General features: G+C 38.3%; 2 protein-coding genes across 2 annotated transcripts; both read right to left on the reverse strand.

Moving 5' to 3' along the window:
• Positions 1-3,084: 3,084 nt before the first annotated feature.
• LOC125705222 (uncharacterized) lies at positions 3,085-11,004 on the reverse strand. Its single transcript, XM_048971666.1, has 5 exons — positions 10,809-11,004; positions 10,510-10,574; positions 4,327-8,442; positions 3,382-3,648; positions 3,085-3,098 (listed from the first exon to the last, which is right to left on the reverse strand). The coding sequence occupies exons 2-5, from the start codon at positions 10,553-10,555 to the stop codon at positions 3,085-3,087; spliced, it is 4,443 nt and encodes a 1,480-aa protein (XP_048827623.1). The 5' UTR covers positions 10,556-10,574; positions 10,809-11,004.
• Positions 11,005-12,831: 1,827 nt separating this feature from the next.
• On the reverse strand, positions 12,832-16,074 carry LOC125704370 (uncharacterized). The gene is made up of 3 exons (XM_048969794.1): positions 16,014-16,074; positions 15,748-15,801; positions 12,832-15,199 (listed from the first exon to the last, which is right to left on the reverse strand). Exons 1-3 carry the CDS (start codon positions 16,033-16,035, stop codon positions 13,689-13,691), a joined length of 1,587 nt encoding a protein of 528 aa, XP_048825751.1. The 5' UTR covers positions 16,036-16,074; the 3' UTR covers positions 12,832-13,688.
• Positions 16,075-17,557: the final 1,483 nt, after the last annotated feature.

A 17,557-nucleotide genomic window follows, 5' to 3' on the forward strand; every position in this document is an offset into this window, starting at 1 on the left:
AGTATGAAGTTGTAAATTTTGCCATGGTAGAACCTGGTACAGGAGATAAAGTAGCAGACGATGTGTTTATAGATAATGCTGTGGTGGGTCCTGGGGGTACAGTGATGGTGGTTGAGCTTGAAAATGTTGGTGTTGTTTTGGTAGAAGCTGAAGATAAAGGAATTGATGATGTAGAGGATGAATAAGTTGATTTTGTTAAGGTAGAGTCTGGTGGGGCAGATATAGCAACAAAAGTTAATGGACTTGTTGTTGGAGATGTTTGTTTTCTATTAGCTGTTTTTTCAATTGTCATTGATATTGTACTAGATTGAGCTTCTGTACTTGTAGATGCAGATGTTGACATGGTGGCATGGGTCAGGGCTTCACTGGAAATTGATGGAGGAGAGACAGAAGAACTTATTGATGTATTTTGACCAGTGGATGTTAGGGACTCACTTGTCATTGAAGGAGGTGTGGCTGAAGAAAATTGAAAAATGTTTTCAGTACTTTTAGCTGCTGCTGCAAGTGTGGATGATGTATTAGATCCAGCTACTGTCATTTTAGACACAGATGCTGAGATGGAATGGGTTGAGTATTCACTTTTCTTTGATGGAGGAGAGGCTGAAGAGGTGAAAGCAGTTTGAGTAGGGGATAAAGATGATGAAAAGACTGGGGAAAGGTTTGCATTACTTGTAGCAGCTGTTACAGTTGTTGGGGTACGAGATCCAGCTACTGTAGTTTTAGGCACAGGTGTTGATACAGTGACTTGGATTAGGAATTCGCTTGTTTTTGATGGAGGTGAGGTTGAAGAACTTGTTGATATAGTGTGGCTAAGGGATGATGATGATGTTGCAGAGACTGATATGATGTTTGCAGTACCTGTCGCAGTTGTTGATGATGTCATACTGGATGCAGCTGCTATAGCTGTTGACACAGATGTCGAGATGGTGGAATGGGTTTGGGATTCACTTATCATTGATGGAGCAGAGGTTGAGCTTGTTGATGCAGAGTGATTAGGGAATGAATATGATGTTGAAGACCTTTTTCTTGAAGGTTTACTAGAAGATAAAGATGATGACATGGAGACTGGAACATGGTTTGCAGTACTAGTAGCAGCTGTTGCAGTTGTTGGAGTATGAGATCCAGCTACTGTAGTCATGGGCACATATGTTGAGACTGTGGCATGAGTTAGGGATTCACTTGTTTTTGAAGGAGGCAAGGCTGAAGAACTTGTTGATGTAGTGTGACTAAGGGATGATGATGATGGTGCAGAGTCTGATATGATGTTTGCAGTAACTGTCGCAGTTATTGATGATGTTATACTGGGTGCAGCTGCTATAGTTTTAGACACAGATGTCGACATGGTGGAATGCGTTTCAGATTCACTTATCATTGATGTAGCAGAGGTTGAAGAGCTTGTTAGTGCTGTGTGGCTAGGGAATGAAGATGATGTTGATGATGTTTTGCTTGAAGCTTGAGTAGAAGATGAAGATGATGACATGGAGATTGGAAAAAGGTTTGCAGTACTTGTAGCAGCTGTTGCAATTGTTGGAGTACGAGATCCAGCTGCGGTAGTCATGGGCATAGATGTTGAGATGGTGGCATGGGTTAGGGATTCACTTGTTTTTGATGGAGGTGAAGCTGAAGAACTTGTTGATGCAGTGTGACTAAGGGATGATGATGATGATGATGGTGCAGAGACTGATATGATATTTGCAGTACCTGTCGCAGTTGGTGATGATGTCATACTGGATGCAGCTGCTATAGCTGTTGACACAGATGTCGAGATGGTGGAAAGGGTTTGGGATTCACTTGTCATTGATGGAGCAGAGGTTGAGCTTGTTGATGCAGAGTGATTAGGGAATGAAGATGATGTTGAAGACTTTTTGCTTGAAGCTTGACTAGAAGATGAAGATGATGTCATGGAGATTGGAAAAAGGTTTGCAGTACTTGTAGCAGCTGTTGAAATTGTTGGAGTACGAGATCCAGCTGCTGTAGTCATGGGCACAGATGTTGAGACGGTGGCATGGGTTAGGGATTCACTTGTTTTTGAAGGAGGCGAGGCTGAAGAACTTGTTGATGTATTGTGACTAAGGGATGATGATGATGGTGCAGAGTCTGATATGATGTTTGCAGTAACTGTCGCAGTTATTGATGATGTTATACTGGGTGCAGCTGCTATAGTTTTAGACACAGATGTCGACATGGTGGAATGCGTTTCAGATTCACTTATCATTGATGTAGCAGAGGTTGAAGAGCTTGTTAGTGCAGTGTGGCTAGGGAATGAAGATGATGTTGATGACATTTTGCTTGAAGCTTGAGTAGAAGATGAAGATGATAACATGGAGATTGGAAAAAGGTTTGCAGTACTTGTAGCAGCTGTTGCAATTGTTGGAGTACGAGATCCAGCTGTGGTAGTCATGGGCATAGATGTTGAGATGGTGGCATGGGTTAGGGATTCACTTGTTTTTGATGGAGGTGAAGCTGAAGAACTTGTTGATGCAGTGTGACTAAGGGATGATGATGATGATGATGGTGCAGAGACTGATATGATATTTGCAGTACCTGTCGCAGTTGGTGATGATGTCATACTGGATGCAGCTGCTATAGCTGTTGACACCGATGTCGAGATGGTGGAAAGGGTTTGGGATTCACTTATCATTGATGGAGCAGAGGTTGAAGAGCTTGATGCAGTGTAACTAGGCAATGAAGATGATGTTGAAGACTTTTTTATTGAAGGTTGACTAGAAGATGAAGATGATGACATGGAGACTGGAACATGGTTTGCAGTACTTGTAGCAGCTGTTGCAGTTGTTGGAGTATGAGATCCAGCTACTGTAGTCATGGGCACATATGTTGAGACTGTGGCATGGGTTAGGGATTCACTTGTTATTGAAGGAGTCAAGGCTGAAGAACTTGTTGATGTAGTGTGACTAAGGGATGATGATGATGGTGCAGAGTCTGATATGATGTTTGCAGTAACTGTCGCAGTTATTGATGATGTTATACTGGGTGCAGCTGCTATAGTTTTAGACACAGATGTCGACATGGTGGAATGCGTTTCAGATTCACTTATCATTGATGTAGCAGAGGTTGAAGAGCTTGTTAGTGCAGTGTGGCTAGGGAATGAAGATGATGTTGATGACGTTTTGCTTGAAGCTTGAGTAGAAGATGAAGATGATAGCATGGAGATTGGAAAAAGGTTTGCAGTACTTGTAGCAGCTGTTGCAATTGTTGGAGTACGAGATCCAGCTGCGGTAGTCATGGGCATAGATGTTGAGACGGTGGCATGGGTTAGGGATTCACTTGTTTTTGATGGAGGTGAAGCTGAAGAACTTGTTGATGCAGTGTGACTAAGGGATGATGATGGTGGTGCAGAGGCTGATATGATGTGTGCAGTACCTGTCACAGTTGTTGATGATGTCATACTGGATGCAGCTGCTATAGCTGTAGACACAGATTTCGAGATGGTGGAAAGGGTTTGGGATTCACTTATCATTGATGGAGCAGAGGTTGAAGAGCTTGATGCATTGTAACTAGGCAATGAAGATGATGTTGAAGACTTTTTTATTGAAGCTTGACTAGAAGATGAAGATATTGACATGGAGACTGGAAAAACGTTTGGAGTACTTACAGCAACAGTTGTAATTTTTGGGGTATGAGATCCACCTGCTGTAGTCATGGGCACAGATGTTGAGACAGTGGTATGGGTTAGGGATTCACTTGTTTTTGATGGAGGTGAGGGTGAAGAACTTGTTGATGTAGTGTGACTAAGGGATGATGATGATGATGATGATGATGTTGCAGAGGCTGATATGATGTTTGCAGTATCTGTCGCAGTTGTTGATGATGTCATACTGGATGCAGCTGCTATAGCTGTTGACACAAATGTCGAGATGGTGGAATGGGTTTGGGATTCACTTATCATTGATGAAGCAGAGGTTGAAGAGCTTGATGCAGTGTAACTAGGGAATGAAGATGATGTTGAAGACTTTTTTCTTGAATCTTGACTAGAAGACGAAGATGATGACATGGAGACTGGAAAAAGGTTTGCAGTTCTTACAGCAGATGTTGAAAAAAATGGAAAAATGTTTTCAGTACTTTTAGCTGCTGCTGCAGATTTTGTTGTTGTTGTTGTTGTAATAAATCCAGGATCTGTAATTTCAGATACAGATGTCAAGAAAGCAGTATGTGTTAGGGATTTACTTGCCACAGTTTGAGGAGAGACTGAAGAGCTTGTTGATGCAGTTTGAGTAGGGGATGAAGATGATGATGATGATGCAGTTATTGGGAAAAAGTTTGCATTACTTGTAGCAGCTGTTGCAGTTTTTGGAGTATGAGATCCACCTGCTGTAGTCATGGGCACAGATGTTGAGACGGTGGCATGGGTTAGGGATTCACTTGTTTTTGATGGAGGTGAGGCTGAAGAATTTGTTGATGCAGTGTGACTAAGGGATGATGATGGTGGTGCAGAGGCTGATATGATGTTTGCAGTACCTGTCGCAGTTGGTGATGATGTCATACTGGATGCAGCTGCTATAGCTGTTGACACAGATGTCGAGATGGTGGAAAGGGTTTGGGATTCACTTATCATTGATGGAGCAGAGGTCGAGGTTGTTGATGCAGAGTGATTAGGGAATGAATATGATGTTGAAGACCTTTTTCTTGAAGGTTTACTAGAAGATAAAGATGATGACATGGAGACTGGAAAATGGTTTGCATTACTTGTAGCAGCTGTTGCAGTTGTTGGAGTATGAGATCCAGCTGCTGCAGTCATGGGCACAGTTGTTGAGACGGTGGCATGGGTTAGGGATTCGCTTGTTTTTGATGGAGGTGAAGCTGAAGAACTTGTTGATGCAGTGTGACTAAGGGATGATGATGATGATGATGGTGCAGAGGCTGATATGATGTGTGCAGTACCTGTCACAGTTGTTGATGATGTCATACCGGATGCAGCTGCTATAGCTGTTGACACAGATGTCGAGATGGTGGAAAGGGTTTGGGATTCACTTATCATTGATGGAGCAGAGGTCGAGCTTGTTGATGCAGAGTGATTAGGGAATGAATATGATGTTGAAGACCTTTTTCTTGAAGGTTTACTAGAAGATAAAGATGATGACATGGAGACTGGAAATTGGTTTACAGTATTAGTAGTGGCTGTTTCAGTAGATGTTGATATAGTAGATGTAGATGCTGTACTTTTAGGCCCAGACATTGAGATAGTGGCAAGAGTTAGGGATTTACTTGTGTGTGATGGATGAGAAGAATTTGTTGATTCAGTTTGAGTAGGGGAGGAAGATAATGAGGGAGCAAGTGGAAAAATGTCTGTAGTGTTTTTAGCAGCTGTTGCAAATGTCACTGATGTTGTAATTGATCCGGGTACTGTAGTTGTAGTTTTTGACATATATGGTGAGACATTAGCATGGGTTATGGACTGACTTGTCATTTCTGCAGTGGATAATGTAGAAACTTGGATAATGTTTGCAGTACTTGTCGCTGTTGTTGATGATGTTACACTGGATCCAGCTGCGGTAGTTTTTGAGGCGGTGGCATGGGATGGGGATTCACTTGTCATTGATGGAGGAGAGGCTGAAGAGCCTTTTGATATGATTTGAGAAAGGAATAAATTTGATGATGCAGAAACTGGGGAAATGTTTCCAGCACTTTTTGCAACTGCTGCCGTTGTCCTTGATGTTGTCCAAGATCTAGTGATTGTAGTTTTAGACACAGTTGTTGGGATGGTTGCTTGGTTTAGGGATTCATTTGTCAGCGCTGGAGGAGAACCTGAAGAGATTGTTGGTGTAGAGTGACTAGTGGATGAAGATGTTGATGCAGAGACTGGGAAAATGTTTGCAGTTCGTGTCTCAGTTGTTGTTGATGTACCTGATCCAGTTGTAGTTTTTGACACAGATGTAGTAAATGCTGGTGGTGTAGTGATCGTGATTGATGAAGCAGATGTTGCTATATTTCTGGCAGACATTATAGCTACAGACATTAGTCTAGAAGATGAAGATGTAAGTTTTTTTAAGGTAGGATCTTGTGGAGTTGATGTGGTAAGAGAAGATGGTAATTTTGTGGTAGATTCTGGTGTTTTACTGACTGTGATTGATGAAGTAGATATTAGAATATTCCTAGTAGAGATTTCAGTTACAGGTATCGTTGTACGAGATGAAGTGACAGAGGGTGTTTTTTTAGGAATGGTTGTGGTGGGTAATGGGAGTGCGATGATTTTGGTTGAAGCAGAAGGTGTTGCTATTCTGCTAGATGCTGTAGGTAAAGGAACTGATGTAAAAGACGAATTTGGTTTTGTTAAGGTAGGATTTGGTGGGGTTGATGTAATAAAAGAGAATGATGGTCTTTTTGTGGGAGATTTTGGTGGTGTAGTGATTGTGATTGATGAAGTAAGTATTGGGATATTTCTGGTAGAGGTTGGAGTTACAAGCATTGATTTTGATAATGCAGTATCTTTTGTTAAAGTACCATTTGATAGGGGAGATATAGTGGAATAAAATGCATTTATAGGTATTGTTTTGGTAGGTTCTGGGGGTGTAGTAATTGTGATTGAGCCTGCTGATGTCTGTATTGTTGAGTATAAATTAATTGATGATGAATGAGCAAATTTTGTTGAGGTAGAGTCTGGTGGAACAGATGTAGTAAGAGAAAATGATTGTGTTGTAGTTTCTGGTGGTGTAGTGAATGTGGTTGATGAAGTAGATATTTGACTATTTCTGGTAGAGGTTTCAGTTACTGACATTGTTTTAAGAGATGAAATTGCAGATTTTGTCATTCTAACATCTGATAGGGGAGATGTATAGATAGAAGCTGGATTTATAGGTATTGTTGTGGTGGATTCTGGGGGTGCAATTGTGGCTGAAGCTGATGATGTTATAGATGTGGGAGAAGCTGTGGGTAAAGGAATTGATGATGTTGACAATGAATGCCCAGGTTTTGTCAATGCAGAGTCTTGTAGAGTAGAGGTAGTAACAGAGGTTGATGTTCTTGTGTTTGATTCTGGCGGTATAATGATTGTGCTTGAAATAGATATTGGAATATTTCTTTTTGAGGTTACAGGTATAAGCATTGTTGTAGAGGGTCTTTTTGTCAAGACAGATTTTGGTGATGTAGGTAGAGTGACAGAGGATGATGTTAGAAGCATTGTTGTGGTGGAGTCTTGGGGTGCAGTGATTGTGTTTGAGGATGACATAATTTTTGATGTGGTAGTAACTAAAGTTGAAGGTTTTATCATTGAGGCTGAAGATGATGGTAATGTGGAGGCAGAGGTTACAGACATTGATCGCGTGGAGGATGGAGGTGTAGATGTTGTGATAGAGTCTGGAGAGGTAGACATTGTGATAAAGGATGATGTTATAGGCGTCGTGCTAGATTCTACGGTTGCAGTGATTTTTGTTGATGATGTAGATGCTGCTATATTTCTGGTAGCTGCTACAGTTACAGGTATTATTGTAGAGGATGAAGGTGTAGATAGTGTTGATGCAAAGTGTGGGTGGGGAGAAAGAGTGACATGAGATGCATTTATACGTGTTGTACTGGAATATGGGGGTGCAGTAATTGTGGTTGAGGGTGAATTCTTATTTATGGATGTGGTTGGAACTAAAATTGAAGGTCTTGTTGTTGAAATTGAAGATATTGGTATTGTTGTTGTCAAGGCTGGAGTTACATGCATTGTTGATGTAGAATATGAAGGCACTGATAATTTTGTTATTGAGTCTGGTAGGGTAGCTACTCTGACTGAGGTTGAAGTAATAGGTATTTTTGTGGTAGATTCTCGGGGTCCAGTGGTCATAGATGAGGATGAATTCATAATGGTGTATGTCATAGAGCCTAAAGACATTGATGGTGTAGAGTTTGTAGGTTTAGATGTTGTTGATTTATAGTCTGGTGGGGAAGATGTTGTGACAGATGACGTTGTAAGAACTGATGTGGTAGATTCTGTTAATGCAGTGATTATGGGTAATGATGTGGATGTTGGAATTTTTGTGGTAAAAGTTCCAGTTCCAGGCATTGATGTTGTAGAGATTGGAGGTGTAGATACTATCAATGTAGAATCATCTAGGGCTGAGATTTTGGTTGAGGAAGAAGTCATAGTTCTAGATGTGGTAAGAACTAATGTCGTGTTTGAACCTGAAGATGATGGTAGTGTTATGGTAGGAGTTGCAGTTACAGACATTGGTGATGTTGTGGATGAAGTTGGAATTGTTGTTGTAGTAGTGTCCGCAGAGGATGACATTGTTATGGAGGCAGAAATATTAGGCATTTTTGTTATTGCGTCTGAAGCTGTAAACGCTGTGGAAGGTGTGCATGAAACACTTGTGGCTTGGTACAGTTGGATGATTCCCTGAATTATTGTGGTTACTAAGGCGCTGACCTCAGATTTTGCAGATGGAATCGATCGCTGGCCAGAAAGAGATGTCCAACTAGCCACACACACATCAGCTGTTGCCACTTTGTGGGGAGAAAAAAATATATATTTTGCTTATTGTGCTGGGAGAATTTTCATGTCATGAGCTTACTAACTTTGATTAAATGAAACTTCTGTCATCAATTCCCAAGTAATATAATTTTTCTATTTACGAAATAAGCTTAAATGTAAATCCTATTTGGTTATGGTATATATATCCAGGTTTTGCACCAACTAATAAAGTTCATTACTGATATACACCTGCGTACCACTTTCCATGACAACCACAAAGTCCCACAGGAACTAAGCCAAAAATAAGCTAGTTACAATGCTAGCTCATGAACTACTACTACTACTACTACTACTACACACACACACACACACACACACACACACACATAGTTGAAACCAGATACACTTCAGAAAAAAACTTTTTTTCTTTACTGTCAAAAATTAAATCAGAGTAAACTTTGTTTTAAATCAATAAATATAAAAATGTTTTTGCATTTATTAAATGTCAGAATAAAGAGAAAGAGAATTTTTATGTATTTTTATATCACTTTCATCAAAGTCAGAAGCATACATACACTAAGTTTATTGTCTCTTTAAACAAAAAGAAAACTCCAGATGATTCCATTCTGAGCTTAAGTAGTTAATTGATTAGTTAATTGATTCCATCTGAGTTAATTGGTGGCACACCTGTGGATTAATACTCAGGCACACCTTAAACGCAGAGCCTCTTTCTTTGACATCATGGGAAAATCACGAGAAATCAACCAAGACATCAGGAAAAGAATCGTGGACCTCCACAAGTGTGGCTCATCCTTAGGTGCAATTTCCAGATGCCTGAAGGTCTCACGTTCATCCATTCAGACAATAATACGCAAGTATAAAAAGCATGGGAATGAACAACTGTCATACCGCTCAGGAAGGAGACAGATTCTGAGTCCCAGAGAGGAACGTTTTTTGGTGCGAAATGTGCGAATCAAGCCCAGGACAACAACAAAAGACCTTGTGAAGATGCTGGCTGAAACTGGTAAGCCAGTGTGATTATTCACAGTAAAACGAGTCCTGTACCGACATGAACTGAAAGGTGACTCTGGGAGGAGAGTCATCACTTCAAAATCCACCATAAAAAAGCCAGACTACAGTTTGCAACTGCACATGGGGACATAATTCTTAATTTATGGAGATATGTCCTGTGGTCTGACGAAACTAAAATTGAACTGTTTGGCCATAATGACAAACGGTATTTATGGAGGAAAAAGGGGAAAGCTTTGAAGCCTCAGAACACCATCCTAACTGTGAAGTATGAGGGTGGTAGTATAATGATGTGAGGTCGCTTTCCTGCAGAAGGGACTGGTGCCCTTCACAGAATAGATAGCATTGTGAGAAAAGATAATTATGTGGATATATTGAAGTAACATTTGAAGACATCAGCCAGGAACTTGGGCACAAATGGGTCTTTCAAATGGACAATGACCCCAAGCATACCTCCAAATTATTCACAAAGTGGCTTAAGGACAACAAAGTCAAGGTATTGGAGTGGCCATCACAAAGCCCTGATCTCAATCCCAGAGGAAATTTGTGGGCGGCACTGAAAAGGCGAGTGCGAGCAAGAAGGCCTACAAACCTGACCCAGTTACACCAGTTCTGTCAAGAGGAGTGAGCCAAAATTCCAGCAAACTATTGTAGAAAGCTTGCGGAAGGATACCCAAAATGTTTGGCCCAAGTGAAACAGTTTCAGGGCAATTCTACCAAACACTAAGGAAGTGTATGTAAGTTTTTGACTGATGAAAGTAAAAAAAAAAAAAAATCCATAAAATTCTCTCTCTTTATTCTGACATTTAACCAATGCAAAAAATATGTTAATATTTATTGGTGTAAAACAGAAAACGTTTGGTTTAACGTTTGACAGTAAAGAAACTGTGTATATGCGTGTGTGTGTGTTACATTTACATTAAAATATAGTTAAATATCTCAAAAGAAACAGGAGTTAGATTCTCATATCTGAACATTTAAGCTCATGTCTGGTTTTCTTTAAACATGTCCAGAATACACAGAATGAAAATAGTCTGTTTTATACTGTTGATCGGGGTGTCATAACTCACCAATTATGAAAACGATGATCAAATCCCTCATTATATACGATGACATTTTGATCCTTCGTTGAACTCTGAATTTGAGACAACCAATACATACAGTAGCCAGCAATTAAGTACAAAAATATGATCAATTCTTCAAGTAAATTCTATGCAATACTATTCCTTTATAACATACAATACTTATGTATAGGAAGATTAAAAATCACACAGAAATGTACATGGGTATGTTTTATTAAATATAACAATATAAAATTATTAATATGATAAAAATAGGATATAAGTAACAGACAAGTATTTGTACTAACCTATCTTGGCAGATTTCTTAGATTCATAAAGCCAGAAAACTGAGACTGAAGAGATAAGAATATAAGAGGAAATGTGAGAAGTCAATGCGAAGCTTGTCTTTCAGTCCTGTCTTCAAATCCTGCTTAGTAAATATTCTGCCCGAACCTGTTCCACAAGTTCGTATTTTCAAATAGCCTCTCGCAAGCCTTTTTCTATATATAGTGCACCTTACATGAACATTCACGCTACGGCTAATTCCTGTAGCATCATTGTCCACATGAGCAAAACTTACTTTATTGACAATATAGATCGTCAAGAATTTTCAAAGTGCCTGACCCCACATGCATGCCACCTCCATAGCACCCCGGTGTAACAGTGATCTACTGATTCATAGATATTTCACTGAGAGTAAGACTTGCAGCTACAGAGCTACTAGTGAATTCTGAGAAATGGCAGGCTTTCACCCTGCCCACCCACCCCGGCATATTGTTGGAGGATAGAAAGATGGGACATTTCTGTAATTCTTGCACAACAAATGGAAATTAAGAAATGTACACAAAGATAACCACCTGTACTTGTTTGTTTGTCCCAATAATATATAGTGAGAGAACACATCTCAAAATTATTTGATTGACCTGATTAACAATGAAAGTTAAGGAAACCCAAACTTGTGACTAAACTTATGACCCCTGTCCATACTTCAAGCCCTTAGAAAGTATATATGGGACAAACTGAAGAGAGGAACAACCAGCAAGTACATTAAACCTCTGAAAATCGCGTTAGAAGAGCAGGAAAGATGCTGGGTGATTTATAGCTGAACCTATACTGACTGGATGCCTTCTGTACTTTTCTTTAGTAATCCAATATTTAGAGCATTTTCAATTTTATTGAGCTCTGCTTTTGCCCTGAATTTGTATTATGTGATGCATTTTAATTCAGAAGTATTTAAAGACAAATGTATGCCTAAAATGTTAACGAAAAACCTAATTTCCACAAGTACCCACGTATGCACGAATATATACAGTAGATGTAATGTTTTATTGATATTGCAAATTACGCAGCATTTAAAGCAACAGGAAAGGAATGGTACCAATCCAGGCTGACTACAATCCGGTGAGTGTACAGACACATTACGTAACATTCCTTTGAGCAAGTTAAAGGTGTGGTTGTTAATTCTATTAACTCAAGGACACTTTTAACTGAAGGACACTTTTAGCTGTAGGACACTTTTGTTTCTCGGGAGAAATCACAGTTTAATTATACTGATCCAAAGACACATACAGTTTAATTTCTGACTCCAGCTGTAGCTTTAAAACAATTAAAGTATAATTAACAAGCTTTCATACGGAAACACAACAGATATAAAGACTGTGTAGGAAAGAAAGGTAGGAGGTGTCACCATTTGCCATAATATGCATGTTGCCTGTAGGCCAGTCAGGTGCTCCTGCTGTGAGCATTGCCTATAGTGAGTAATATTTCAAGCTCTCCAGCTCTGCACCCGATGACATCCTTCGAGCAGAAAGAGACCATCTGCTGTGGAAAGCAGAATTCAAGCTTGTTCACATAATGTTCAGTTGTGTTATTTACTTAAACTAGTTTACAACAGCCCAATGTAAGTTTAAGTTGTGCGTGGTATATTTTAACAGTCAATATTAAATTTAACATTATTAAGTTCAACCTGCCAATTTCAGACGTCCTTTTATATTAAAAATAATTCATGGTGAAAAAGGAGAATGCAAAAGGTTAACTTCAATATGTGAATGAAATAAAACCAGTTTAGTGACAAGTCAGAAGAATACGGAAATCACGTCAGCTGTTGTCTTTTCCCTCCTGGGAAACCATGGAATACACTTGTGAAAAACAAAGACTGAAGTTTTGAAGCAAAACTGATGAAAAGGACCAATTAAAAGTACATTTTTAATAATCACATTTTTATTAATCACTTATTTAATTGATTTTAATATAGGAATCACCTTACAGGCACTATATAGATGATAGAAAGATAAGTAATTTAACTTGGTAATTACCAACATCTTTGTTGCTTTATAATTATGATTAGGTGCTTTAAAAATATAAATAATGACACTATAATACCTATACAATAATACAGCAAAGGTTTTTTCAGTACTTAATCATTTACATTTTATTGGACACTTTTGTCCAAAGAGACTTAAAATATTTATAACAGGGTCATCCAGCCCCTAGTGCAATTGGGCCTTGCTCAAGGGCCTAACAGTGACATCACTCCACTAGCCATGTGATTTAAACCAGTAACTTTCCGATCGCAGGCATGAGTCCTAACCCAGAGCCCTACTCTCATTAACATGACTGCTAATAATTACAGTATTATGAGTTATATACATCTTCTGTTCTTTTCTTTCTTTTTAATTTCTTTGTAATTTACATATTTCAGCCTTCTTTATTTTAGAAACAAATGTAGCTGTTTCCTATTCCCTAAACAGAATAAGTACAAACACTCAATGCATGTATATTTGATGTGAAGAATACATTCTGAAGTTTGGAAAACAAAATAAACATGCTGTGAGAAAATACTCTGCAGCATTCTGATCGCATATTTGTTCCACTGTTATCAACAGATTCAAGTGATATTTCAGCTGACTTGGCACGGACAGGTAAGGGTTATTGCTTTTCTCAGTCACAGGTAATCTTTACTGGAATGTTTTAGCCCTGTATATTAATACTCATTTGCTCAAATAGGACTTTTATCCAAGAACAACATTTTACTCTTTACAAAGCTAAAGCAATTCAGTGTTTAGTTCTGTCCAGGTAAGTACAACAGTGCAGAAGCTTTCATTATGCTTTAGCTGCTGTGTATTGTCTTTTCTTCATGGTCCGTCATATGTGTTTCTGCCTTTTATCCATTTGGTACTGAATATAAACTAATTCCAGTGGCCTAACAGGAGAGGCAAAAGCACTGAAAGACACGTTACAGTTTGCTTGTTTAATTCCATTGTGGGACACCCTGATTCAGCTACATCTGATGTAAATGTATCCATGGGAACTTCAGATGAACTTGGTGAACCTGTGTTTAGTTCAGCATCTGTAGCTGAATTCTCAGTTTGTGAAATCTCCATGGTAAATGATCCTGTTCCTGTGGGACCTGCAGAGATTCTGCTTTCTGTGGGGAATTCAGGTGGACTTGGTGAAGATACGAATGATTCTCTTTTTGAAGGTTCTGATGTAAAAGCTTCTTCTGTGGACAAATGTGTTTCATCTGAAGTTGTAAGTTCCGCAGATATACTTGTGCTTAGCTCAAATCCTGTAGATGAACTCTCAGAGGTTGATAAATTATCCATTGTAGATATTTCTGATTCAGTTGGATTTGTAGAGAATTGACTTTCTGTATACAAATCATTGAGTAAAGTGTGGAATTCAGATGGACTTGGTGAAGATATAAAAGATTCTGTTGTTGAAGGTTCTAATGTATAAACTTCTTCTGTGGACAAATGTGTTTCTTCTGAAGTTGAAAGTTCCACAAATATACTTGTGCTTAGCTCAAATCCTGTAGATGAACTCTCAGAGGTTGATAAATTATCCATTGTAGATATTTCTGATTCAGCTGGATTTGTAGAGAATTGACTTTCTGTATACAAATCATTGAGTAAAGTGTGGAATTCAGATGGACTTGGTGAAGATATAAAAGATTCTGTCGTTGAAGGTTCTAATGTATAAACTTCTTCTGTGGACAAATGTGTTTCTTCTGAAGTTGAAAGTTCCACAAATATACTTGTGCTTAGCTCAAATCCTGTAGATGAACTCTCAGAAGTTGATAAAATATCCATGGTAGATGTTTCTGGTTCTGTTGGATATGAAGAGAAAGTGCTTTCTGAAAAGGAATTACCATGTAATCTGGGGACTTCAGATGAACTTGGTGAGGATGAAAATGATTCGTTTGAAGAAGGCTCTGGTGTAAAAACAACTTCTGTAGACAAATGCATTTCATCTGAAGTTTTACCTTCCACAGGTATTCTTGTGCTTTGTTCAGCGTCTGTAGCTAAACTATTAGAAACTGATAAAACATCCATGGTAGATGTTTGTGTTAAAGAATCTGACGTTAAATCGTTTCCTGTGGTCAAATGCATTTCCTCTGTTGGACTTTTAGAGGTTTTGCTTGCCAAATCCAAAACTGTCAGTGGTGTGGGGATTTCAGATGAACTTGGTGAACTTATGAATGATTCTGTTGTTGAAGGTCTTGGTTTAAAAGCTTCTACTGTAGATGAATTTGTAGATGTTAGATTTGATATCAGTGGATCTATTGTGCTAGTTGATTCCAAGATGGCATGTGACGTGGGGACTTCAGTTGACTTTCTTGAAGTTATAAGTACTTGTGTTGATGACGAAGCTTGTGATGTAGAAGACATCTCATCTGAATTTAAAGGATCTGCTAAAACTGTAAATTGTAAGATGATAAACACATAGAAACAACTAAAAATTGAAACACTGGGAAATGAAAATGGGTATTGGACACATTTGCAATTACATAATATGAAAATATGAACATATTACAATGTAATTAATCAGAAAGTTTTGTTAAATAATAAATTCATGTGCTCTATATAATTTGCATTATCTTTAGTAAATGAATCCTACTTGCAAATAATGTATTTGGAATATGTTTCTTGTAAAAAAATTGAATATATCAATGTTTTCCTTTTCTTATTTTCTTTTTCAAAGATAGAAAATGACTAATAATGGCTGACATTTCACCTCAAAAAATATGTCAAATGGATATTTAAATTGCGGTGTGCTGTGCATCTTTTTTATCCAACTGCGTTGAGTTTTTTTTATAATTAATAAATGAATTTAACTCTCTTATCTTGCAAATCCAAACTCAATATCCTTGGGAGTGATGCATCATTTCTTGAGTACATCCTTTGCTATGTTTGTACGGAAAAGTTGAACTGATTTTAGAAACATTGTACAGTAATGAATACTTACCAAACAGCCACATCAGTATCAACAGCATTTTTGCGTTGGCTTGTTGTGTAGACCCTACAGAGGAAATATCATAAGTTTAACATTAGCAGTTTACACTGTTTATAATTTCCTCACTATTTATAATTTTCCCACATTATACGTTTATCTGCATGGACATCTGAGAGACACTAATACAAAAATAAGTGCATCAGTTACACAATGTCTATTTCAAATGGTTTAAGAAACTATCCTCAGCGTATTTACTGTAGTCTAATATATGAACTTACCTTTATGAGAGAAGCAAACCATTACAGATCATCTGTACCAAAGACAGGCTTTCTTCCTCGGTTCTTGAGACAAAGCACTTCAGGGCAATAGCATCACTCTTGTATTTATATCCACTAGGAGGTAACTGTTTCTCATCCGCTTACTACGCTAACCACACCCAGCTGCCCACCCAAAAATCTAACAATAGCTGAATCGTCTGTCATACTGAAATTATAAAACGGTATTATGTTGCTCGACGCTAGAAAGGCCCGAGGCTTTCGCCTTGCTCAGCAATTGCACCTGTGACCAAAGGGCACTTTTAATTCAAAAGCTCTACTTAATAAAAAATTGCTTTGGTGAAAAACCAAGCTGTAAAAAATAGTTAATTTACTAAAGTCATCATTGTACCATTTGCTGTTTCCATCACTTGAAATGTTACTTTTGTTGCACTACAACAGTATGGCGCTGTGCTGAGTTACCAGATTTATCTGCAAATTCTAGATGGGTTATAATAGCACTGGTGCAAATGCACTGGGGCCTATCATGCAAGCAGCATTTATTTCTTTTGTAAAGATTTGTGTATTGCACATGCAAGGTTAGAACAAATTATGGTACCAACGGGCATGTTTATTAGAACTGGAAAAAGCCATTACTTAAACTAGTGGTGAGCTATGACTGGGTAAAGTGTTGAGACTGAGTTCAGCTTTAGAGCAATAATAATTACAGTAGCTTCATTTATTCATTGATCTGACACTTTCTCCAAAAAGACTTAGTAGGGGGAAGCGTTACAATCTATGTATCTTTCTCAGGATTTTAACCCACAACCTTTTAATTGCTAGCACAATACTCTACGGGTTGAACCAGCTAGCTGTACAAACAAACCGAAGGCTTAGCCTGTCTGTAGTCTCATACCTCCATGGTTGTAGGTTCAATTCTTGCCAAGGCTTGGTGAGTGTGGACTTCCCAGTCACCATAGTGGCTTGAAAAACATGTGGTTTTAGCGAATGTCCTACGATGCATTTGCATCCCATGCAGTGTGCGCCTGTACTTCCGAAGGCCTAAGTATCGAAGCAGTTATGAAAAATGAATGGATGCAAGGAGAGATGAGTAGAAATTTTGTCACATGTGTAGCTAAGATAAAGCTAATATGTTAAATAATAACTCGGTATATACAACCAAACACTTTCTGTTAAAAACAAAAGGATATATGAGACCGTTTGTTTTTCAGGGTGTGTCTATGAGTCACAGTCTGGAGAGTCAAACAGTATATAATTACAGTGGCAACATACCATACTGTTATTATTATTTTTATTACAAAGAAAGTATAAATGATCTTAATACTTTGTCAGAATGGTAGCTGTATTCCTGCACTGTGTGAGTATTGCAGTTCCAAATGCAGGAAAACCAGGAATCCATAACATTGCTGCAGCTAAGCAAGGAATGATTTTAGATAACATAAGACAAGAGTGCTTTCTGGTGGCATCTACATAACCTACCATATAATCAAATATGTACAAAAAACTAGGTGAAGCGTTTATTATATATATATATATATATATATATA

This window comes from Brienomyrus brachyistius, chromosome 12, assembly GCF_023856365.1.
Source record: "Brienomyrus brachyistius isolate T26 chromosome 12, BBRACH_0.4, whole genome shotgun sequence".
Taxonomy (NCBI): Eukaryota; Metazoa; Chordata; class Actinopteri; order Osteoglossiformes; family Mormyridae; genus Brienomyrus; species Brienomyrus brachyistius.